Genomic DNA, 25,221 nt, shown 5'->3' on the forward strand with positions numbered 1-25,221 from the left:
CCTCAGCGCACAGGTAGCTGGGAAAGACCCCCCTCAGCCACTCCCACGCCCCCCCCCACCCCGCCTCCCCTGCTCGTAAGATACGAGTCAGCCCGAGCGGGTGCCGTCTGGCAGCGCCAAGGGAGGGGAAGGAAGCTCGTTTGTTCGCCGGCTCTCATCCCCGCAGCCGTTTAGTCGCTCGTTTGACTCCCCCACACAGCCCCCCACACCCTCCTAATGAGAGAAAGCTACCCGGGGGTCTTACCTGTCGATGATCACCGGGTCTGACGGGGTCTCGTTCCTGTTCCCGCAGCTTTTCTTGTCGCAGCATCGGCTGTCGGGACACAGACGGGGACGGGTCAGAATGGTCGAGGAACAACCACAAGGCGCGGCAATGCTTGCTTGCAAGAGCACCAAATTGTAAAAGGTGGCATCGGGGGGGATTTTCGGCTGTAACGTGGAATTTTACAGCTTTACGTTTATCCGAGGTGAGACTTTCCAGATGCACCCGTAGCTGGTGCACATCCGCAGTTTATTTTAAACATTTTTTTCAACTTCTTAAAGTCCACACTTTTCAACAATATCTCAAAACAACAAATTGCATTCATAAAATAAAACGAAAATTTCCGACATTCACGTGCAGTTAGTGCGCGTGAGCGTCCGGGTGAGAACTGCGGTCGACAGCAGCTTCTGCATCAGTGAGCTGGTTGTGTTTTTGTTTTTCTGCTCTCGCGGTGTTCAGTTAAGGCGGAAGAGTGCCTCAGCAACGGTAGCTCTCCTTGCCCACATGCGAAGGCATTACGGTAAGACATTGTTGATTTAAAAAAAAAATGCAAAGCATCAATACCGCCTCTGCTAGGCGGAATGAAATACGAACTCTGAATTTTGCAAGATCTCTGTGTCAAAGAGTTGATTGAGGGACATGGAGGAAATTAAAAATATGCAAATTCATTCAAGATTTGCGCAGAGATTTGATGGTGCCACTAAATTACGCAAAATAAATACAAAAAAAAATTGCAGGGTGTTTAAAAGTGCTGAGGGTTACAGAAATATCTCGTCTCCGCCGTTCGTCACGAGCAGGGCTCGCCGACATTTTTCAAAGTGAGGTCAACTTCTTGGGGACTGAATTTCTAAAAAATTCATACGCACTTCTGAAATAACAAACTGGCATAAATTACCTTAAATTATCTCATGGTAAAAAAAAACGAAAGTGGCATTTTGGGGCGCGGGGAAAACCATCATGTCAGTTGGAACAAGGTTCAAGTCGAAACGATTGACATTCATGGCAACAATGTTAGCTAGTGCAACAAAGCGTTTTGTTTTTACTTCCGTCTTGAAGTCGAGTGACAATCAAGACGACAGTTAGTTTTTTTTCTCCTTATTGACAATGCGGGAAAGCAATTTTCCTATCAGCAAAAACGCAAAATATTTGGTTGAATTGAACGTAACCCTTTCAAGGGACAGCGGTCACGCCAGTGGACGGCTTGTCGTGTTATCAGGTTACAGGGTGCGTGAAACAGTGTAAAATATTACCGATTTGTTGCCTTGAAATTTTGGAGTCCACTCAATTTATAAATATTCCCATTTTTCAAATGATGACTTCACCGGTGAGCTACTTTGAGAACAGGCGTGCTCGTATGGTCCTTGTGGGGGCAGCACGTATGCAGGGTCTCCGTGTGAAAAGAGGCTATCACGAAATGAAGGGAATTCTAAATAGTATACATATTTTTTAAAAAAAAACAATTCTTGAAATTGCCTCGATATTATGTATACGGCTTACTTGTAGAAAATCCATTTTGTGTGACGTCACATCCTCCCCGCATTGCTGCGTTGAAAGCACTTTTAGCAACATTCATTAGGGCTACTAGCGAACACAAAAATCTACGCTTAAAAATGATCCTTGCCACCACCCACCCCCTAACCCCCTCCCCCCTTCTACTAACTTGCGAAAAAGACTTTTTGTCCCGCTCGCTTTTAGAAGCAGCACAAGCTCCCCACGCCCAGCGTGCGTTTTATCGAGTGGCTACCATGCATGAGGCTAGCTCGACTGTTTGCATTGATGCTGATAGATTTTTAAAAAATGTGGAAAACAACATGTTGTGTTCTTTGGCTTATAGCATTGCAGGGGAGGGGAGGCACGGGGGGGAGCAGGGAGGGGGGGGGAGAGTTGGAAGCAGGGGAGTCACTTTTCACAGCTTCAGCTTTTGTTTACCTCTAATTGCCAAGCTGCTATTTCTGAGGGAGATGCAAGGTGCCACCCTCAACCAATATTTCTGCGAGGCATTTATCAATTATGGCCTCAAAAGCACTAATCTATCTTCCACCACATGTTTCAGGCGCAAACAGCAACCGACCAACACCACCCCACCCCACCCACAACCCCCCCGTCCCCCAGCCCTCTTTCTACCACGCCAATCCAGAGCTTGCAGCTAGCTGACTTTCACATCCTTTGATTTGAACATGAATTAGAAGCCAAAAAAAAAAAAAACTGAAATAAACAAATTCATCATCCGGGCTTCCATTTGAAATGAAAACTCATGAGAATCAGATTGATTTGCGCCATATGGTGCAGGAAGCCAAACAAAGATTTGTGCAAAGATACTGTCGGTCGAGCTCACTCAGCTTTAGAAAAGGACCAAAAAAAAAATAATAAAATGTCTGATTTACTGCAGCAATAATCACGCTTAACTTATTATTATTTCCGCAGCCCAAAATTTAAAAATAAAATGTGATCTATGATTTGAGGGCTGGGGGTTAGAGGTCACCTCACTCTTATCTTTTCATGATCTGTTCACACTTTTTTTTTTTCCATGACCAGAAAAAAATATTTTTAATCTTTCACTGGCCACTTTCTTGACATTACATTGCACAACCAAACCACAAGTGCAAACTTGTGCCGTGAAAAGACAAACAAGCTCATCGAGGAGATTTTCCTCCAACAATCTTTTTCATTTCATCACATTGTTTTATTATATTGCGGCCCCTGTAACGCGCACGTTATTCAATTCAATTCAGCGTCACTCAAAAGTTATCTGTCGAAAAAAGGCCCTCGAGTAGCCCTCGTAACGATCATGACAAAGCCACGCCTGCGGCGTCACCTCTCGCCTTTCATCTCGCGGGAAAAATATCGCACGGAGGTCGCTTGACAAATTGAGCACGATCCTCCTTGCCGGGCCTTTTGTGCAGGTGTGCCTTAACCGCCGTCGCCGACAGGAGTCATCCGAGCGGTCATAATGTGAAGCCGCGCGGATAGCGACGCCCCTCGCCCTCAGAGCCCCTTCTCGAAAACTCCTCTCGGTCGCGAGCGCTCCACTTGTGCACCGCGCGCACCACTAGAATCTTTGCGTTCGTACCTACTCGGTATCATACCAATTCAACTTTGATATGAACAAAAACGACGATGGGGGGGAAAAGCAATGCAAACGTGGAATAGTGTCTCGGAAATATTAGGAGCAACTCGAAGAATAATTCAAGGCACTCCTAACAGTCAAACTAATTCACATCTGATCAATATCATTTAGCACAAACACTACAAACTGCCATAATACACATACGGTGACAGCGTCCGTCAAAAGGCGCCCCTGCCGATTCAAAACTTCACCATCCGCGGCATTCCCCGGGTCGTATCGTGATTAAGAGCAAGAATTACGTGTGGCCTAAACATTAGGAACAGCTCTCAGCATGAATCGATGCGTGTCACAAACAAGTCTTGGGTGCTTGTCTACACCGCTGAAAGCGACCGTGAGGGGAAACGCTGTGCTGTGAAATGAAGTCGAGGTGAAGCGGATGTGTGGAATAGTCAATTCACTTTTTTTTTTTTTTTTTTTTGTGACAACAGCACTCTTTTCTTCAGTCCAGCAACAAGGGCAATTAGGCTGTTTTACTGCCGTTCTTACAGTATTTTACAAGCAAGTAGATAACACTATCTAACACCAATTAGTGCTCACAAGAACCGCAAAAGCAATACGAGTCATAACATAAAGCCGACGTATGAGGAGCAACTCTCAGCACAAGCAAACCCCCAACGTAAATTTATGAAACAGATCAAAGGGAGCGTTATGTCCGCTGACTTTCAGGGGAGGTGTGCGCTCGGGTCATTATGAATAGCAATACTATTGCAAGTATATGTAAATCCTAATCGGCAGCCCAAATATTAGGGACGACTCTCGGCGTGACGCAATTGGTTCCCAGAAACCGCTGAAATGACAGCGCCGAACAGATTGTGCCATCAAAAGTCAGCATTGCACTCAAAGGTCATCGAGTTGCCCGTCGCGTTAACGATAAAGTAGTGCAAGGCAGAATATTAGGAACAGCTCTCATCCCGGTTGCAACGAACGCCCATAGCGGCGCGGCCACAAATGACGGGCAACTTCTTCAACGTGGTGACAATCAGAAGCAAGCGTGACAACCATCGAAAGGCTTTTTGGAGCCCGTGTGTAATCGCAACGTCACGTCTCTTTCAACGGAGCACCGTAAACACTCTTACTTACAATAATCGAGGGCAATATTAGTCACAAGCGACAGCCAAAATATTAGGAACAACCATACACTTCTACAATCAGTACAGGCTACAATAAGAAGCATATTTCTGGATACTCGATATAGAAAAGTAATACTCTCCAATGGAGTATTGGTCAAATACTGCACTTGTTTAAAATCACAATAGGCAGCCCAAAAAAAAAATAGGAACAGCAATACACTTCTATAATCAGTATATCATGGAGATGTAACTGCTTTACTGGCCATATGCAGTTGTTAATATTAACAAGGAAAATATTAGGAACAGCTCGCAGCATGACGTGCGACTGCATTTCTGCAACTCTGATCATAAACATAATTCTACTTAGTGTCCTGATAGTCATAGAACTACTTTCACTAATATGACAGTCGTCGTCATCTGGATTTGATTGATCAATAAAAAAAAAAATTTAAATGAAAGAAACAAAGCAAAATATTAGAAACAGCTCCGAGCATGAGGCGTTTGGATTCCCAATGTAAATTACAATAATAAACATGAGCCCCTATGCCGTATATAATCGTAATGTAACTACTCTCAAGGGGATTCCAGGTCATGCCCGGTGATCTCGAATAGCAAGCCAAATATTAGGAACAGCTCTCAGTGTGATGCGGTGCACAGCGTTTTTATATTATTATTATTATTATTATCATTATTATTTTTGGTTCATTTGAGCACGTGTGTCGGATCTCAGGTGTGCCTAATGTTATGTCCACGCGGCGTATTCTGAGGGTGACAAAACAAAGTGATGGATGCGCATGCAAATTGATGGTGAGTGATGAGTTTACGCAAGAGGAGGCGGAGAAGAGGGGTGGGGGTGTTAAAAAGACCATTTGATGCATGCGCCTTTTCAATCGAAACAATGCAACAATAATAATAAAACGAGGAAGGTGTGGGGGGGGGGTCAAGCGACGCGTATCTTAATTCGGTGATCGGTGACGGTGCCTGAATGGCAGCGCAACGTGAGAGGCGAATGCGTGCGCAAATTGCTAAAAGCCTCGCTCGACGTCGCTGACAGCTCAGATCATGTGGCGCGCCACTCCAAAAAAAAAAAAAAAAAAGATGAACAATTATTACTCTCTAAATATATATAATTATATACATATAATAATGATAATAATAATATCTTCTGTTTAACACGGTCTGGCTATCGCTTAAAACTTGCCACCCACTCTTTGTGAGTCACATGTCACAGACGAAGGCATTTTAAAAATTAAATATAAAACAACAACAACAAAAAGAAAAGAAGAAAAAATGTCATCGACTTACCTGCACATGATTTCATGGGTCAGAAGAACTCTGCACATTTCCGGATTCTTGTCTTGGCCCTCGTAAACGATGGCCTTTGGAAATGAAAAGTAGCATGTCAACATTTAGCGAACAAGTCAATATAAAACACGTCCATTGTTTTTTGTTTGTTTTGTTTTTTTTTTGGTCATTAATTGTGGCATCATCACGTCGACCATTTTACAATCACAAATGGCGGATGTATGAAAATATTTCTTTTCAATTAATATCAGGCTAATATTTTTTTTTTGAAATGTCATTTTTGGCGTCTCGTTTTTTTTAAGCTAATTGATGAAACACCAAATACTAATAATTCCAACGTGTATTGTTTTCCCTCCCATTTAATCCACTTAAGACGGACAGACTGACAGTTGGGGTAGGGGGGGGGGGATGATGGTGGTAGTGGTGGTGGTGGTGGGGGGGCATTTTCGCTCCAATAGAAGTGTCATCAATATGCTTATAATCTGGGGATATTTGGGGGAAAGTGTTAATGGGCAATCTGTTGTTTATTTTTGGAGCCGCTAACAATGATCTTTTCTGTGGATAAAACGCGCGGCTGTCTGGCGGGGTACGCTCGAGTAATTTTTGAGCATTGGCTGAAACAGATGGCGTGGAGCGATCACTTCTGCCGCCCTCCATCCCTCCTCCTCATCCCCATCCTCATCCTTGCCGTTTCTAAGGAGACTCAGCTCTCCTTATATCCTCCGACGGCATTTTTTTTTTTTTTTTTAGAATTAAAAAAAAAAAGTCAAGAAGGCTAAAAGAACAATTTGCGGCCGTTAAGGGTCGGCATTTTCTTGCTGCTGTTTTCATTTTTGTCCCCAAAAACGTGGTGAGGGGTGGGGAGGGTGACATATCAGAATTGATTTTTTTTCTTCCCCCCCCCCCCCCCCCCCCCTGTCAAACTCCCCCCCCATTTGTTTAATTTTATTTGAACATGTTTCCGTAACCCTATTGCTTTTGATTGATGTGGCCATTTTGCAGCCGAGGCAACCGAAATCCATAAATTGCTTGTTCTGCGTCATTGACTCGGATCATTGGCGCAGGAATGTGTGTGAGTGTGTGTGTGCGCGCGCGTGTGTGAAGTATACGTGTGTGTGCGCGTGTGCGAGTGTGTGTGAGCGCTTTGCCGGCACGGCGCTACTTCTTTAATTCAAGGAAAAAAAAAATAGGAATAACAATAACCAAAATATCAACGTCTTAATTTGGCTTCCAAATAGGCGGCATGCATTTGTGCTTTAAAAAAATAATAATCATAATAAAGCGAGCACGTGCTGAATAGAAGATGGGCTGCATTTATTTCTTCCTCTTATTTGCTGACATAGTTTTCACCTCTCAGCCTTTGCGAGAAACGCGATCGGCAGACGTGTTTGAATTTTTAATGTTGGGACAAAGTGAGTCTCGCAAGGCTTTTAACTTCTCACGTTGCATCTTATATTGAGTCTTTATTATTGTTGTTATCATTATTATTATTATGGGGCGGCTTTTTTTTTTTTTTTTTTTTTGTTTAGGTTTTTTTCCCCCCTCTCCCAAGCACACACGTGCGCGCGTTTTCACCCATGCAACTTACCTGCTTCGTCATGGAATCGATTAGCCGAATGTAAAGATCCTGTTCTGTTCTGACGCCTAGAAGAACACAGGAAATTGATTGGATATCAATAAAACAGATATTATTATCATTAGAAATGACAACTCGGTTGTTTTGAGATTGAGTCGACTCACCGTTACTGTACAATAACTGTAGTTTGTAATGTATCCCATTGTTGGTTTTTTCACTGGTTGGCTCCTGCAAGTGGGGGGGGGGGGAATCAGTAAAGCAATAAATAAAAAATATTTGGATTTTTTTTTCTTAGGGTTTTTTTTTTTTTTTGGAAGGGGTGGAATGAATTGGGATGGGGTTTGCGCTTACTTTTTCTTTCTCCACAAAGTCGACAAAAGCCGTCCTCTCGATTTCCACAGGCTGCCCCTGCCTGTCGTACAAGGCGAGCACGAAGTGGAAGAAATTGGACTTTCTGAGGTTGGACGGGGGCTGCTTCTCGTAGTGCGCCCGGGCCAGGCCGACTCCACTGCGGGGTGAACAACAAGGACACAGTGGGGTGGGGGGGCGGTCGCTCCGGTTCCTCAAACTTGCCATCTCGGCATTTGGATTCTTTTCCGGTCGTGGAAGACGTCTCCCACGAACAAAAAGAGTCCAGTTGCCGAGATTCAAGTTCCACTCGGATTTATATTTTTTTATTTTATTTTTTTGTTTCAACGGGAAGGGGATGACCCGCGGTACCTTTGCGCTGCCGTGTTGGCGTCCACGACCCCGGCCGTGTGCATCCACGAGCGCACCGAGTTGAGCCCGCCGAGCGGTTCCTCCTTCATGGTCGTGCCGCCCCGCGGTATCGTCTCCTGAATCCCAAACATCGAGCCTCCTGCGTGGGGTGGGAAAGATTAAAAAATAAAAAAAAAATAGGCGGCGGTGGTGGGACTGGGGGGAAATAAGGGTCCACGCCACGCGTGTTGGCTTATCCGTCCAAAAGTCCACACAGGTCCGCTCTCCCTCTTCTCTCCGTCCGCTGTGAACAATTCTCAAAAGTGCTCGAGTGGGTTAAGAGAGATATCCACACACACGAGCGTAAAAAAAAAGCGATATTATTATTTTCTTTTTTTTTTCTTTTTTTTTTTGCGTGGAGGAATAAAAATGATTGTGTTCGTGGGTGATGCTGCTCTCAAAGTGGACACATCCCCGAAGCACCGGCGTCCAAAACCTTCAGGACTTGACGAGAGGAAAAAAAAAAAAATTACAAAAAAAAAAAAAAAAAAATAAAAAAAAAAAAAAAAAAAATTTTTTTTTTTTTTTTTTTGTAATTTTTTTTTTTTCCTCTCGTCAAGTCCTGAAGGTTTTGGACGCCGGTGCTTCGGGGATGTGTCCACTTTGAGAGCAGCATCACCCACGAACACAATCATTTTTATTCCTCCACGCAAAAAAAAAGAAAAAAAAAAAAAAAAAAAAATTTTTTTTTTTTTTTTTTTGTAATTTTTTTTTTTTCCTCTCGTCAAGTCCTGAAGGTTTTGGACGCCGGTGCTTCGGGGATGTGTCCACTTTGAGAGCAGCATCACCCACGAACACAATCATTTTTATTCCTCCACGCAAAAAAAAAGAAAAAAAAAAAAAAAAAAAAATTTTTTTTTTTTTTTTTTTGTAATTTTTTTTTTTTCCTCTCGTCAAGTCCTGAAGGTTTTGGACGCCGGTGCTTCGGGGATGTGTCCACTTTGAGAGCAGCATCACCCACGAACACAATCATTTTTATTCCTCCACGCAAAAAAAAAGAAAAAAAAAAAAAAAAAAAAATTTTTTTTTTTTTTTTTTTGTAATTTTTTTTTTTTCCTCTCGTCAAGTCCTGAAGGTTTTGGACGCCGGTGCTTCGGGGATGTGTCCACTTTGAGAGCAGCATCACCCACGAACACAATCATTTTTATTCCTCCACGCAAAAAAAAAGAAAAAAAAAAAAAAAAAAAAATTTTTTTTTTTTTTTTTTTGTAATTTTTTTTTTTTCCTCTCGTCAAGTCCTGAAGGTTTTGGACGCCGGTGCTTCGGGGATGTGTCCACTTTGAGAGCAGCATCACCCACGAACACAATCATTTTTATTCCTCCACGCAAAAAAAAAGAAAAAAAAAAAAAAAAAAAAATAGAAAGCCCCACTCGCGGCGGTGGAGGGGAAAAAACACTCCAAACACTGCTCGCCAGTGGAAGGTGTTCCACGCTACGCGCGAGATGTGCAAGTGGCGTCGCTGGTGGAGGAGACGAGGGGCCCCGTTGGCGTGGCGGCGGCGTGGCGCACGCTGGATGGGAACATGCAAAACTAAGCCCTCTTCCCCCGAGGACTGCACTCTTTCCCGGGAGCCAAAACTCTAAACCCACGGGAGAGGAGCCGTCACGGGATGACGCGCTGAATGGGCGGGGCTTTGACCATATACGGAGGCGTGACGCTTCCTGTTTCCAAAGAGCGGAGCGGGAGAGAGATTTTTTTTTTTTTTTTTTTTTGCCTCGTTCACTTTTCACCACATCTTCCATTGTAGGCCCCTCCAATGTGGTGAGTTTTATTTTGTTTTGTTTTTTTTTAATTTATTTTAATCGGCATCACGTGCAAGCAGAAGGGGGGCGGATAAATAATACCACAAATTTAAATTGCGGTTTTGTGTAAAGTACCATCATCGTTTTTCTGACAAAAGGACACTTCCCTATCATAATATGACGTCTTATTTTACTACGCAAGTGCCGAAAAATCCATAATCATCAGACACATCATCTTTTTTTTTTTTTTTTTTTTTACTTTTTTTTTTTCCTTGAAGAACTGTCTTGCATGCTCCTCGGTCCGACCAGTTCGCTTCATTAGTGGTGAAAAGGAGGATGAGGAGGAGTAGAAGGAGGCGGAGGAGGAGGAGGAGGAGGGCCGACTGCTCCATCCTGAGCAATCTATCTAGCCGGTGCTGAGGGTTAATAGCTGCTGCCAAAGATAAGTGAATTATAAGCTGTTGCTTTCACCTCCGCGCAAATCTATTGCCAAATTGAGCTTTGCACACACTTTGCGCCCGCTAAAATCGTCAAAGACCGCATGCAAAAATGAGGACGATATTTTGCGCGCAATTCGCTTATGAAGAAGTTAACCTTCCCTTTTATGTCGGGTTTTTTTTCTTTCTTTCTCTTTAAAAGGCAAATCCTCTTTAGAGATCAGATACTGTTGACTGGAGAGGAGCCGCCACACACACGCACATACGCGCGCGCACACACTCGCCCGCACACAATGTGTCGGAATAACGACGGCGTCTTTTTAAAGCGTATTTGACAACAAATGCAGCTGGCCCCGCTCGTTGTGGACATATTAGCGGTGGAAATGAATGCAAATCTGTGTGCTGCAGCCATCTGGACGTGCAGAGACGGGAAAGAGGGGCGTCAGCTGAGCCCCCTTGACTGTGGTGGTCTTCGCACAACAAAAATCCAAAATGTAAATATTAACATGTTTTTTTTTTAGGGGGGGTTGGAAAGATGCGGAAAAAAAAAACAAAACAAAAAAAAAAAAACACGTCACGCTCACTAGTGTTTCCCACCCACTCTTCTATTGACCTCCACTGATATCCAATCAAACTCCCAATGAGGGCTTCCGGTGTATGTGGCGTGCGCATGCACCCCTCTGTCTTTGTGTGTGTGTGCGTGTGTGTGTTGAATTTACGGGGCGAGGCCCTTCATGATCTCGCCCAAAATTTGCATGTAAATGGCCGACATCAGCCTCCACGCGTGCCAGGGGCCAGCGGGCCTCCCAGATGTCACGGCAAAGTCAATCAGCCGGCCGCTGCCCAGCTGTCCAGCCCACTTCCACATCCACGCGCGCCCATGCAACACCGTATGATTATTATTATTTATTTTCATTTATTTAAAAAAGGAGCTCTTTTTTTTTTTGCTGCAGGGAGCTCACCTGCATTTTGCGTGGTTGTTTTTAATTCAAATTTTTTTTTTTTTGTACAAGCAGCCCATGCAGGCTTTGTGAAAGGGATCTTTTGTCGATTAATTATTAATTACATGCACGCCCACAGTGCCTCGCAAATTCTTAATGATTAGAGAAGCAGCCCACGCAGCAAGCGTACATGTTTTTTTCTTTCCCCTTTGCACTGGAAACTATATTTTTGTTATTGATTTTGGGGATGGGTGGCGCATTGAGTGGAAAGTATTTTCCGATTGATTTCTCTTAAATGATTGTTTCTTTCATTCAAAGCTATTCTAATATTGTCATGCGTTGATTCGGATTATTTCGACATTTTTTGAAAGCTTTTTTTTTGTAAGCATTCATTTTGAATGGTTTCCCCTTGTTTCTTTCAGTTCAAAAATATTTGATCGTTCCCCACCCCCCAAAAAACACATTTTAAATTATTCTCTCGCGTTCCTTAATTAGAATACATTTTAACTGATTTGTTATGGTTGACACATTTGAATTTAGTCCGTGCATGCATTCGTAATATGTCACCCCGAAATATTTGTATTGCATTTGCGTTGATTTCTGATGATTATTTCCCCCCCCCCCCCATGTTTCTTTCATGGAAATGTACATTTTCACATTTTTATTGAGTTGAAATTCATTTTTCACTCTCAACATATTTCACTCCCATCTTTTCATTGATTCATCACATTGCTTTCCCCCCAAAAAACACGTGTTTATATTTTAACGTGCATTTTAATAATTACGTTCCCGCGTTTGTTTCCCCACCAACACATTTTTATCACCGATAGTTCATTTTTATTTTTTTTTTGGGGCGTGATTGCAAAACACCTTTTGTGCGTGTGTTCATTAAAATAAATGCGTTCACATTTCGCTCACAATTAAAAGGAAAGCATCGCCATTCCACACGCACCAAAAAAAAACATTAGAAGGAGACATAAAAAGGACAAATTATGGATTATTTTTGTCTTTGAGGGGGGGCAGCGGGGAGGGTGGGAGGGTTAAAAATGTATTCTAGGCAAGAGGAGTGATGGGATCGATTTTTGTCGAGCTGATAGACGGACAGCGCCCCTCTTTGGCAACACTCTTTTTTTTTTTCTCCTCCCACTTGCACAAGGCGCCCAAATCTCGACGTGGATTTTTTAGTGAAGAAAAAAAAAGCAGAAGCTAATTCTGCTTATTTTCATTGTTTTAATCATCATCATTATTATTGGTAGTAGTGTTCATATTACACGCCGAGCATTTCATAAATCGATATGAGTGCAATTAATGGAAAAGCCGAATTGTGTTTTGTGAGGCCAGCACGACATACGCGCGGGCAATAATACTAATTATTATTATACTATTATTAATATAGTAATAATAAGAATATTAAATGTGGTGTTCCGTCTTGACGTCACATTGGGTGACCAACTTAATTGTGTGCACTGGTGAGTTGTGTCAAGGGCATCAATATGCCTGCGTCCCATTTGCATTTCCATTCTGCTGTGGAAATGATGAGAGACTTTCTTTTTTTTTTTTTTTTTTTAACCCGCGCCTGCTTTCGAGCCTCGCGGCGCAGTCTGTGGGCGAATTACATTTTAAAAGAAGGCGAGAGAAATTAAATAAGAAACCGCGACCACTTCAGGGCTATTAACATCTAAAATATCCCCTGGAAATTTCCACCGAAATACACATGACCAAAAAAAAAAAAATACCCAGGGTGCCATCACTCTCATGCAGACCCCTCCCTCCTTACGACCCCCACCACCACCCCTGCACCCCTTACCCCTTCCACACCCCACCCCTCCAATCCAATCGCGGAGGTGTCCATCACCGCTTTGTGGAGCTATCCGGGACTGATTTAAATAAAAGTTGAGTTGGTGATTCTTGAGTGGTGTCAAAGAGAGGAGAAAGGCAATAAAATGTGATTATTTCAGCCATAAGTGGAAACATATTCACTTGAAGGCCAAATGAAGACTTTCAAAAGGTCAAATTTGAAATCACATCAGCTGGTGGGGCGGGGCTGTGCTCACGTGTCTCTTGGATGTCATCGCAAACCGCATGGCAAACGTCATAAGTGATCGTAAAACATACAGCATGAGCCAATTTACAAGTTAAAAAAAAAACTGCCTCGTTTATGGAGTTTAGAATATGAGGTGTATCAGAAAGGTTCCAGGACTAAGTGTCAAAAGACAGTTGCTTCATTCAATGCGCGAGAAAAGGTGACTTTCCTGGCCAAGAAGAACATGGCCGTGGTTGGAGCAGACCTTTTAGTCACCTGACCTGAGATAGCCCCCCATCATCATGGGGAGCCATTTTTTTTTTTTTTTAAAGACGCTGACGATGTCAAGATGGAGAATCATTTCAGGGACGCATGAGTGTGGAGCAAATAAAGCTTGGAAAATGCGTTACACTCCAAGGGGAAAACTTGAAGTTCGGAACTTTGCTGACCCGCCTCGTATATCTTGAGACTCGTGCTCAGCGAAGAGTCAAAAGGATTTACTACAGTACACTTTTGCGTCCCTTTTATTTATTTATTTATTTTTAATGATGCCTCCACAAAAGTGTTTTTTCTAGTTGACCAAAACAGAAAGCGTGACAAAAACAGCGAATCAGAAATCGTTAGCCTAATAGCATCGTTGCCGACGTCGTGTCCACAAACACGACAATTTCGTCAAAATAAGAGTCCAGTTGCCTCAATTCAACCTTTTCCGATTACCATGACCTGAATAACTCAAGAGTCTCGACCCTTCCCCCCCGCAAACAAAGACAATTTTTAGCAATCGCCCTTTTATCAATTTATTGAAGACTTTCGTGAAGGTGTTCAGTTTATGCTAGCGCCAAGTGATCATACAATGTCAGAAAGAGAAAGGAACAAAAACTGGCAACAGTGTTAGCAAGCACAACAAAACAAGCGTGTTGTTTGCCTCCCCCCCAAAAAAAAAAATCTGAGTTGTTTATATTTAAATCTTTAAGGTGTTGGGAAACAGTACAAGAGACAGTTAGCTCTGTAAATGATTTTGTTTCTTTGTTGTGAAATGCAGGAAAGACAAATTTTCGCAAAAAGTAAAAATAGGTTGTTGAATTGCCCAATCTAAAATTGGGTTGAGGTTTGTTTCCTTGAAATTTTGAGCTCACTCAACTGTTTTGTTTTTTTAATCAGTGTAGGCTAGTTAAACGCTTCGTATAATACAGCTCAAGTGACAAATCCCATGAAAAATTGAGTGGAACGGAACTAGCCAAGTCCTCTGACTGAAGTCCTTATTACCAACTTCATTTTTACACTTTGACCTGACTTTTTTTTATTTTTTTATATGGCCTTCGATCTCACTACTTGGGTTCTGATCTCCTCCTCCTCCTCCACCCGCGACAGTAAAAAAAAAAAAAATTCTTCTCTTCATGTGTAAGAATTCATTTCATCACGATACATCATTATCGGCAACGTGGTGCTAATGAACACGCCTCTTCTATTGTGCGTGTGTGCGTGTGTGTGTGTGTGTGTGTGTGTGTGTGTGTGTGTGTGTGTGTGTGTGTGTTTCCCCCAGCGATGCGCAGCGACTTCTTGCACTCCGCCGGCATCGGCGCCAAACGCCGAGGTGCATCGCTATTAACAGAAATGTTAATTGTGATGTCACGAGAGCGAGAGTCAAGGTGAAAAATCTGCGCGGCGAAAACGAAGACCGAGGGTACGCTGAAATAATCCAGCAGCACACAATGAACCTGCAGTTGTGTTAGTGGCAAGGGACCTTTTTTTTCCCCTCCAAGAGGTGGAAAAGAAGGAAGTCAATGAATCGGAAAGCTACATTTTTTTGTTGTTGTCTTTGTTTCAACAGGCCTTGTTTTCCCCTCCGCAAATTGTATAATGCTGCTCTTTGTTCTACACGCCACATGAATAGCTTGTCCTGAGCGAGCACACACCCAAAAACACACACACGGACGAAGTGATCATCTTTAAAAAAAAAGAAAAAAAAACGCCCTGGTGCTCACTTGGCCTACTTTCCAGTGGGAAGGGGAGCGCCGTTCCGGGGAGGGGCGGCCGCAGGAGAGTGCGGAGGATGTTCACGCACTCTGGGAAAGCTAGCGAGAGCGATGCGAGTCAACATCGTCAACCTTTTTCCCCCGAGCACGTTTGGCCCCGTCTGCTTCTTCCTGTCTTCGTTTTACAACAGAGTTTCCCTTCCTACGACAGCAATGTAACCCAAATTGTGTCGTAGTCTGTATCTGACCTAACGCAGTCGTAAAGTCAGAATATTCTTTGGCATCGATGCAAAACTAGTTGCCTTGCCTCTGTTATTTGCTGGTTCTCTGCTTCCAACGGCCACAGCTCTTGTTTAACATAAAAGCATCGCTTTGGCGCCACCCTGTGGCATATTGGTGCCGAATATATTTACGTAGAAACAAGGAAAAGGGTGTCACTTAGTCAGGCCGTAGCCCTGTCTAATGTAAAAACACAGTGGCAGTGTGACTCCCGAGTGAGTTGCTGGCTTTTTTTTTTGCCACTAGATGGCGGCAGAGGTCGCAACGCATCGAGACAAAGGGCCTGAAAAGATCATAAACTGATTTACGATGGGGTTCCATTTCAATGCAAAATGAATTTGTACACAAGTGGTAGGGTGCTGAGGCCTATCGTTCACGCAGTGCTCAAGTCAAAATGACAGTCCAGGTCCCGATCAAATTAAAAACTGAAACTACACGGACCTCCTAACCTCAAAACGTTCGTCCCGTCCTAAACCGCCGAGCCACCCCACCCCGTATTCTTGTTTGACTTTGCAATTGAGAATCGTACAGAAGCTTAACGCCCGAGCTAAAAAGTCGGCCAAACTCCGGTGGGGGATTTCACTTGTCAATTCCTGTTGGATTTGAGGAGCATTAGGACGCGCAGTGCACGCCATCTGCTCTGCCTGTTGATCGATAGCACGTCAGGTCTGCGCCGCCGCTCGTTGAGGCCTTCAGGTGGCAGCTCGGGTTACACAACACCAGGCCGCGAAGGGGCGGGGCGGGACGGGACCGGGTGGGGGTGAAGCGTGGGCTCTGGAATTTGGCTCGACAGACTTTGGGTGAGGAGTGGCTTGATAATCTGGGGCTTGGTGTACAGCGCCTCACCAAATGTCGACATCTGCGAGGGTGCGCGCGAGGAAAAGCTCCTCGGAGGAAGAGGGGATCATCATCTTAGCTCCCCTCACCTTCAAGCACGCCCGTCGGGCTTTAAAAGGCAGATGAAGAAATCCTAACGTAAACATGCCGAGTCCGGTTTTCATCGCGCGTGCGACATGGAGGCAAAGGGGGCAACCTTGGCGGATCGTTAAAGGGCTTGACTTTTTCGTTGCCCCCGGATGTAAACATTGCGCTATCCACGTTACACCTACAACGCTCATCAGGGGTGTCCAAAGTTTTTCTTCCGAAAAGAGAGCATGACATTTTTCACCTTTGTATTTATATACAGTCACACACAAGACGCTCGTCCATCCGAGTGGGTCCGATTACGCTCAGCAAAGCGATACAGCAGTGCCTTATTGCCCCATTGAAATGAATGAAAATCTCAACATAAAATAAACATCACTCGATAAAATTTCACTGAAAAAAAAAAAAAGGATCGTGATAACTAAGTAGAATGTCCAGAATGAAACAGTTTGGACATCATGATTAAACCATTGTGATGCCTTATGATGTGCGCGACTTGGCTACCAGTGCAGGCACAAAAAAGAATTTCACAACTTTTGTAAGTGATTCAGTAAGATGCTGTAATATTAGTCATTCTTCGCCTAGGATAAAGAATATATGCATGTGTTTCTTTGGTCTATTTCCGGTCTGAAGGTGTTGCTGCTTTATTGCCCTTCAAATACAATTTACACTTAGTGTTAAAATTTGATTAAGATAAAGATGGACTTTAAGTTTGATATGTATATGTATGTATTTATGTATATATGTGTGTGTGTGTGTGTGTGTGTGTGTGTGTGTGTGTGTGTGTGTGTGTGTGTGTGTGTGTGTGTGCGTGTGTGTGTGAGCGAGAGGCCACGCAAATGTTTCACTTGGTCCTTTGTTCCACGGCGCCTGTGAAAGTGACTTTGACTCTCCTGAGGAAAAGTTTGAGCATCTGTTCCGCAGTGTCGTCTTTGTCGAGAAATGAAATATTGAACCGATGGAGTGCGCCATGAATGTTTCACTCGCACGACGCCAATGCCGATTATACGGGGAAGCGGCACTTTACACGCACGACCCGGCATGTTGTTGTTGCCTTTTAAGTGCGCCAGATTAGCGCGCCGCAAACCGTTCCGTTCAGTTTAGCAGCGACATGCTCCTCGAACAACAACGGCGACAACACGCGCGCGCGCACACACAAACATGACGGAAACGCACACTGAACTGTGTGTTGGTCATCTTCTGGTGTTGAAGAGCTAATTGCTAACATCAAAAAAAGAGACATTAGTACTGGAGGCTTTATGAGACTCGCTTGTGAAAAAGCAACAAGTCATTTGTTCAAAAACAAAAACAAAACACTAATTTGAGGGTTGTTTTGACAATTTCCTACAAATATAATTAGCGGAACAGCCATTAGTTTGCAAATTCCTAAGTCGGATTTGTCACCAAAAATTAATTGTAAACACATGCTAATTTGCTGGTCGATTTGTCAGATAGCTTACAAAAACTAAATAGTAGAAGAGTGATTTTTGGGTCGTTACTTTCAAAAATATTTTCTTAGATATTGAAAAGTGATGAGTAGAACCATGACAAATTTGAGGTTAGCATTTAGTTGTCTTAAAAGAGGTAGAAACTGACCAACTTGTGTGTTAGCATGATAGCTTACACAAAGTAATAGCGTAGCAAACTGACTAATTAATGTATTTGTGAAAAATGTGTCCATTTTGTACAACGTCCCATAATGACCCCCATTCTGCTAAATGTGAACCACTTTCTACCCACGAGCACCGCTTCAGGTGCTCACATTTGCTCCCGATATCTCGATTGTTCAACGTTAGCATGTGGCTATCATGGCAGAGATGATAAAATGGTGTCGTGAGTAGCCTTTTGTGTGCCACGCTAGGAGAGTTCCGTCGCTAAAAGGGAGGGACAAAAGCCAGAAGGCGCCACGGGTATAAGGTTCCGCCCGGTGACAATGGCCAAAGTTTCAACTTGCAGCGCAATGGGTGTAACTTTAACTGGAATCGTGTGGATCAAAGCCCGGCGAACAAAGTGGGTGGAAATGCCGCGGGAGAACGTCTGCGGTCCCGTGAAGGACAGCTTCAGACCCCGGGCCGGCCGATGCGGGCTAATTAGCGACACTCTTGTTTTGGTTAAAGGCCAGGCCCCGATTCAACATTAGAAAGTGAAAAGCTCCGCGTCTTAACGGGAAATCCAACAAAGGCTGATTAATTCGCCGCCGCCGCGAACACGGTCAATTTTGTATCGTGTGTGAAACATTCATCGGGCCTCCGCTGTCTTTGGGAGCGGAATTATTCAGTGGCGCTGGTTCAAATGAGAAAGGCGGCCTTGGAAATGAGGCGAGGCTTACGGCGAGCCATCAGGTGAGCGCGCGTACAATGCCGACGTGTAACCTTTACACTGCGCTTGAACCCGCGCATACAAGTGTTATGAAAGGTCCCTGTGGCGCCGCGCTCTTCTCACATGGATTTGACGACTTGCCACTTTATTAGCTGCTAAGCCCCCCCCCCCCCTTGCCCCCCAATACGTGTTTTGTACAGTGTAGACGGGGGGATGTGGGGGGCAGGCCTCCGTTATGAGCCGGGATTCTTATTGTCTGCTGGCATTATTAGAAGGAAGAGTGTGCAGCACTCACTTCCACACCCGGCACCCCGAGAGAATAGGCCGACTGTTGGAAGGCGAGCTACAAGTGCAATTTAACCCATCTTATTTACAATGTGATCGTTTTACAAGGACATGCTTTCTGCAAAGGATCAGCGTCTAATATTTCTCCTCAGTGTGATTCATTGATTTTTTTTTCTTCTTCTTCATCCTCAGAATATATTTGATGTGATGTCCAAATAAACCCGTATTAAAAAAAAAAAAAGAAAGAAAAGTCAACCTGAGTAGAAGCTTAATAGATTGGCTGCGCCGTGCAACAAAAACAGTTAAATTAAATTAAATGTTGAATCGAGTGTAATCACAGATGTGCTGTGTGATACTTAAATGTCGTTGGTGGCCTTCGCCGTGTCGTCGTCACGTCTTGCAAAAGGGGAAATCACGGTTGAAAAATAATCAGTGCCACACTGCCATCTAGTGCCCAGATTACCGCACTGTATGCACACAGTTGATGCAACAATAACAAAAAAAAAAAAAGCGGTGGGCTGTGCATTTGGTACCGAGGTCTTCAGGGACACGACTCAATCTACCTTTTGATAGCCTTACGTCAAATTTATTATTCATCGAACAATATCAATGAAACGCGTCAATAAAATATGTCGTTATTAAACATCTTAATGTATGCAGATCGCTACAGATGTGATTTGCTAGTTGAACGGGTTTGCTCTGACCAAGGGACGTCATTGTGGGCTTCCCCCCTTAAAAAAAACAAAAACAAAAAAAAAAACATAAATGACAACTGACAACTTGTACACACAAGTGTAAAAAAAGAAGTCAGCAGCTTTGTAAAATGTAAAACGTTCGATACAAACACACCAGCTTTTAAAACAAGTGACAATCAGCTAGTCAATCATCAGCTAGCGGCTAACATTAGCATTCGGTTCGTCTTCGAAATTGTTCTCTCCGCTTATTGGCTATTCGTTACTTGTGAATTTACTGTTCCGTCATTCGCTGAAAAGCATGCATGTGTGTGTGTGTGTGTGTGTGTGTGTGTGTGTGTGTGTGTGTGTGTGTGTGTGTGTCAAAGCCATGTCTAATGTCAAATTATTGCCTTGGCGCCACCTTGGTGCCAAGGCACTAAGTTGAAGTGTAGGAGGAGCTTTATTTGAACCAGCTAATTTGTTTATCTGAGTTATTATTTGTATTACTCATGTTTATATATTTCATTAATTTGTGTAACTCTGCCTGATAGAAAAGTAGTGATTTGCCGCCGTCTTCTGGCATCAATCCGTTGGTGTCAATTACTCGCGGATCTTTGCGAATGGCAGCAGAAAACCATTTTGAGTCAATCCTCCGCTGTTTCATCATACATGATGACAGATTGACTTTGGTTCACACTTTCTGCATGGAAAAGTGCGGTTCTACTGTCAAAAACAAAAGGGAAAAAAACACCTTGGCTTCGTCCTTGTTTGCGGTTGAACACCAGAGTGCGGAGAAAAAGCATGACAAAAAAAAAAGGAAAAAAACTCACATGAAGGGTGGAATCAGTGGCGCGTCCTCCACGTCTGACCTCCGGTGGTCTGCGCATGCAAATCATATCAAGGACCTCAAGCTCGCTCATCTGCCAGGCCCTCCTGGCTTCCAGCTCGCCAAGGCGGACGGATGCTATAGAGACAACATAGCCAAAATGATCTGGGGGAGAAAAAAAAAAAACAAGAGTGTTGAATAATTAATTGTGTTTGTCTTTTGCTGCTTCGTACGTGTGTTTGTGTGCCTGGACACAGCTTCATGCCCCTGAGCGCAGCAATGGTTAGTTTTAAAAACTGTCTGATGGACCAAACATGGAGGAGGGGTCTGTGTGTGTGTGTGTGTGTGTGTGTGTGTGTGTGTGTGTGTGTGTGTGTGTGTGTGTGTGTTTGCAAGGTGCTCTGTGAGGTTATAAGGTACAAGGGGAGACAGAGTTGTTTTTTTGTTTTTTGTTTTTTGTGGGTTCCCAAATTATGACTAAATGTGAGAACTGCACGAACTGCAATTAACTAACAACATGTTGGGTTACTGACCATGATTTTTATTTATTTATTTATTTATTTTTTAAAGAGTAATAAATAGAAAACGAACTGATTTAGGAAGTCATATTTTTTGCTGGGAGAAAACTGGCATTTAATGGGCTTCTTTCCTGGCAAATTTTGGGGTTACCTTGAGGAAGTAAGTGAAGTCGTACCTTTAAGATATGTGTGACCTGACTTACAAGTTTTTCAAAATATTACCTGTCGGTCGGATATATATATATATTTTTTGCTTTGACTTAAGAGCAAAAATTTGAGATGCAAGCAAACAACGGTTTGATAGCTAGCCCACCCGCCCCAAAAAATGGTTTCAAGGTGTTTATTACCACTCCCAGCAGAATTTAACTCTCAAGCTAAAACCAATACAAAAACAAATACAAAATGTTTTTTATTTATTTGAAACAACACAGTTTTGCCTTCCAATCCGTTTAGCATAATGCTAACAAACGATGCAAAATGCTATGGACTGGCAAACAATTAGCATCAGAGTTGTAGGGTTTTAACCCTTCAAACAATTAATATTTATACACAGCATGCGCTCAGGAATACATAGTAGAGAGATTAGATGGCAATAGTCGCAAGCATATATCCTTCATCCTCCATGAAGAACAACTAATATCACACACACACAAATCCTTTGGATTTAGGTTATTCTGACAATTCGGTTGCACATGATTAAAATGTGCTGAACTCAAACATTTGAATATTTTTCAAGAAAAAACGAGAAAATTACGTCAGTTTAGCACTTTTTAAACATGAGCGACCAACACTGACGTACTTTTTTTTAAAGTGTACTGCTGCAAGCTTTTTTTATTTGAAAACATGACAATATATAGTTTGTTTTTGGGTTGGAGCCAACCCCCGTTTTTTTGTGGAAAAATGCTTATTGGCAGTTTTTGCCCCTTTCAAGAATTTTGCTGGTTAATTTTTTTTTTTTTTTTTATCCTTTGAACTGATCCCAAAACTGCTTTGTTTTTTTACATTCTGTACAATATTCTACAGCGCTGTTAATTTTTGAGCAAGTTGGAACAAATTAATGGCATTTCCATTCAGCTCAAGGGGGAACAATGATTTGAGATGTGCATGTTGTGTGTTACGCGCACGGTGACGGGACAAATTCAACTTGTATCTCAAGGGGCCACCGTTGGAGAAACACAAATCATTTGTGGTTATTACTATTTAAAAAGGCAAATAGTCGACACTGATCCACTTGTGGGTATCCAGGAGTGCGCTATGTTTCATTTTGAAGACTAAATACACAATATAATACATGATGAGATGTGCGAAAGGGTTTTTTTGTTTTTTTTTTTTTTTGAGCCAGCACAAACAAACAATAGGTGTGTTGTGTGTAAGAGATGCTTTCAAAAAGACGAGGGGGGGTGGGGGGAGAAAAGTCAATACACCTTCATTTTGCCAGCGCTGGTAATGAGCCATATTTTCCTCGGAAAATGGCGTCTTCTCCGGAGGCGGCGTGTCTGCTGAATGTGGCCCTGATCCTGGATGAAACAGAAGGCTCACCAATCAATCTCTCCAGGTTGCCCACAGCCAGAGAAAGCAGCTGCACCACGTTTGCCCGGCGCCACAGCGACACGTTAACATACGGCCGAGCGCGGGAAGCGTCCGCAAGCAGCCTCTAGCTGTCTTATAATGAATTCCCGGCGGGATAGGGAACTATCAGAGTCAGTGGTGTTACTGGAGGCTCGGAATAAAGTCAACACCTCTCCTTATACCTGATCAAGCTGCAGCGCCGCAGCCAGTGAGCAAGCGCCTGCACTCACAATGCACGCTGAACTTTGGAGGAAAGTGAGGAGGACAAAAATCCAATCGACGCGGCAACAAGGATGGAGCGCTCATTAAAGCGCAGCGTTTCCAAAAAATGTGCGTTCAGTCAAGGTTGGCGAGTCTTCTGTTGTGGAGAAAGACATTCAAAACAATCACTCGTTTTTTTGTACGTGGTTAAATGGCAAGTTTGGAAATGGATTGTGGACTTTGGAACGTCACGTCTCGCAAGTCAAGTCTCATTTCTGATCTTGATGGCAGATTTCTTTTGTGAGCCTTGTCAAAATGTTGGCCAAAATGAATGTACAGTACCCCTCCCAGGAGGAGTGGCAGCCATTGACCACGTGCTAGTACTGGACCTCACATCTTCCGTTTAAAATCTCAGTTTGTGGTAACAAGAGGTCCTGGAACTAAAAGGTTCCTCTGGGCCATGTGGTTTGCACTTCCAGACACACCTCAAAGTTCAGGGTAACGTATTTCAATGTGAGGAACTAAAAACGGGAGCGTAGTATAAAATAAATAAATAAATAAAATGGAACTACCACTCCAGTCCTGTAAGAAAAAAAATGAAGTTCAAACCAGCACCATGACATCATAACTGCATCAACATTTGTTTGACAAAAAAACAGTTCATAATGACTTTATTATTTAGTATTCTATATACCTGTATATATAATATTATACTTTATAACAACATACAGTAATGACATTCTTAATTCAAAAGATTAAAAGCGTTTTCTTCACACTCTCTCCAAATACAATGAAAATGGCAGGAGCCCTAAAATTGAACCCTGTGGAACATCATACGACAGTGGGGCAGGTTAACAAAAAAATTCTGTGCCAAATAGGATCTAAACCACTCTAGAGTGCTACCACCAAAGCCCACCTGGTGTTGCAAACGGGCCAACTGAAGACTGTGGTCCATCGTATCAAGGGCTGGGGTCAGATCCAACAAAACAAGACACACACTGTCTGGATGGCACCAAACCTCTTGGATTTCACTGAAAAAGAAAACTGCAGTTGACTCAGCTGAAGACACTGAATTGTTTTGTCGTTTAATTGTGTTTTTGTACTGTTTTTGTGTCATTTATTTATTAACTGTATTTTATATGTCTGATTTTTACTCCAGGTACAGCACTTCTAAAGTGCACCTCCTGTTGCCCACCTCCTCCAGAGTGTCCAGGGAGCAGCCCAATGGAGTTTCCCATTGTGTGTTAGGTTTCAGTGAAGATAAGCGGCTGGACTCGAACCTTCACTAGAGAAAACTCGAGAAACCTCAAAAGTAACAATGCACAAAATATTTCAAATTTCTTGATAATATTTAAGAAACCTTAAGTTCCAAGACATCTTAATTTTGGCACATGTAGTAACTAAAAGGTTCGAATCAGCTATGTACTATGGTCGGATGAATAATACTGAAATTATTCATCATGAAACCACTTCCAAATGTTACTAGTGTGCGATATTTTCTGTGTAAAAAAACACAAAGTGCAACGCAAATAGCACAATGTTGTGCTTTCTGTAAACCTTTAACCCCTCTCAACTGATTCATTTTGATAACACTTGCCCTTTTTCATCATATTATATAATTCATTTTGTAATTTTGGAGCCGTGACGTCAAATCAATCGTCTGAGGTCCGCTTGAGGATCGTCAGCATGCGCACACATTTTCTGCATTGCTGTCATTTCCCCACTAGGGGGTGGTCATTGACCGTAAAATGCGAACGCTTCAAGGTGACAAGTTTATGTCTTAGCTTCGAAAATAGAATCCATAAATCATGAACGCTCAAGTAGGTTAACAGTCCAGAAAAATATAAAAGTCTTCTCTTTTTACTCATATGTGCTTAATACTATATTTTTAAAACGTACAGTAGTACTCACATGGAACACTTTACTGTACTACTCTGGCAGAATGTTGATTGTTATTATTTTACGACAGTGTTGCCGCAGTGATGTTGTTCCTAAATTTAGTTTGTTGTAGTGTTAATAATAAGACGAGCCGTCACAGTCACGCAGATGTTTTGTTTGGGCCACTGATAGTCCGTCGACTCCATTTAGATCATTTTGGAGGGAGTGACTTCAATTCAATGCTATAACGGACTGTTTCTAGTCATCAAAATTCGAAAATAAACCTTGACTGTGTCCAATGTTCGTATGCCTTTTCTCTATTCATTTTTGCCTTTGACTTGAGAATAAAATATGTTACCTGACTCGCGTAGCTCAAAATGAAAGTGTAAGATGTAAAATTAAATGGCACTACAATAGCTGCTGGAGGTACAGTATCGCCGTCGACACATTCTGCATGCGTGTCTTTTTTCCACAAGGTGGTGCTCATTCACCCGTGAAATTCATACGCTTGCAGGTGTCATAATATTTA

At 42.9% G+C, this 25,221-nt stretch overlaps 1 protein-coding gene across 6 annotated transcripts in view; it reads right to left on the reverse strand.

The window, feature by feature from the left end:
• The window catches only part of LOC109510117 (EBF transcription factor 3), a 129,155-nt gene extending 120,964 nt beyond the window's left edge, over positions 1-8,191 (reverse strand). For all 6 annotated transcript variants that reach the window (XM_019860213.1, XM_019860215.1, XM_019860211.1 and 3 more), the window contains exons 1-6: positions 8,061-8,191; positions 7,692-7,848; positions 7,505-7,568; positions 7,353-7,408; positions 5,765-5,838; positions 245-313 (exon numbers count right to left, since the gene is read on the reverse strand). In XM_019860213.1, coding sequence (XP_019715772.1) covers positions 245-313; positions 5,765-5,838; positions 7,353-7,408; positions 7,505-7,568; positions 7,692-7,848; positions 8,061-8,191 — 551 coding nt within the window. The remainder of the gene's footprint in view (positions 1-244; positions 314-5,764; positions 5,839-7,352; positions 7,409-7,504; positions 7,569-7,691; positions 7,849-8,060) is intronic.
• Positions 8,192-25,221: the final 17,030 nt, after the last annotated feature.

Source organism: Hippocampus comes, unplaced genomic scaffold (assembly GCF_001891065.2).
Source record: "Hippocampus comes isolate QL1 unplaced genomic scaffold, H_comes_QL1_v1.1 scaffold39, whole genome shotgun sequence".
NCBI classification, from domain to species: domain Eukaryota; kingdom Metazoa; phylum Chordata; class Actinopteri; order Syngnathiformes; family Syngnathidae; genus Hippocampus; species Hippocampus comes.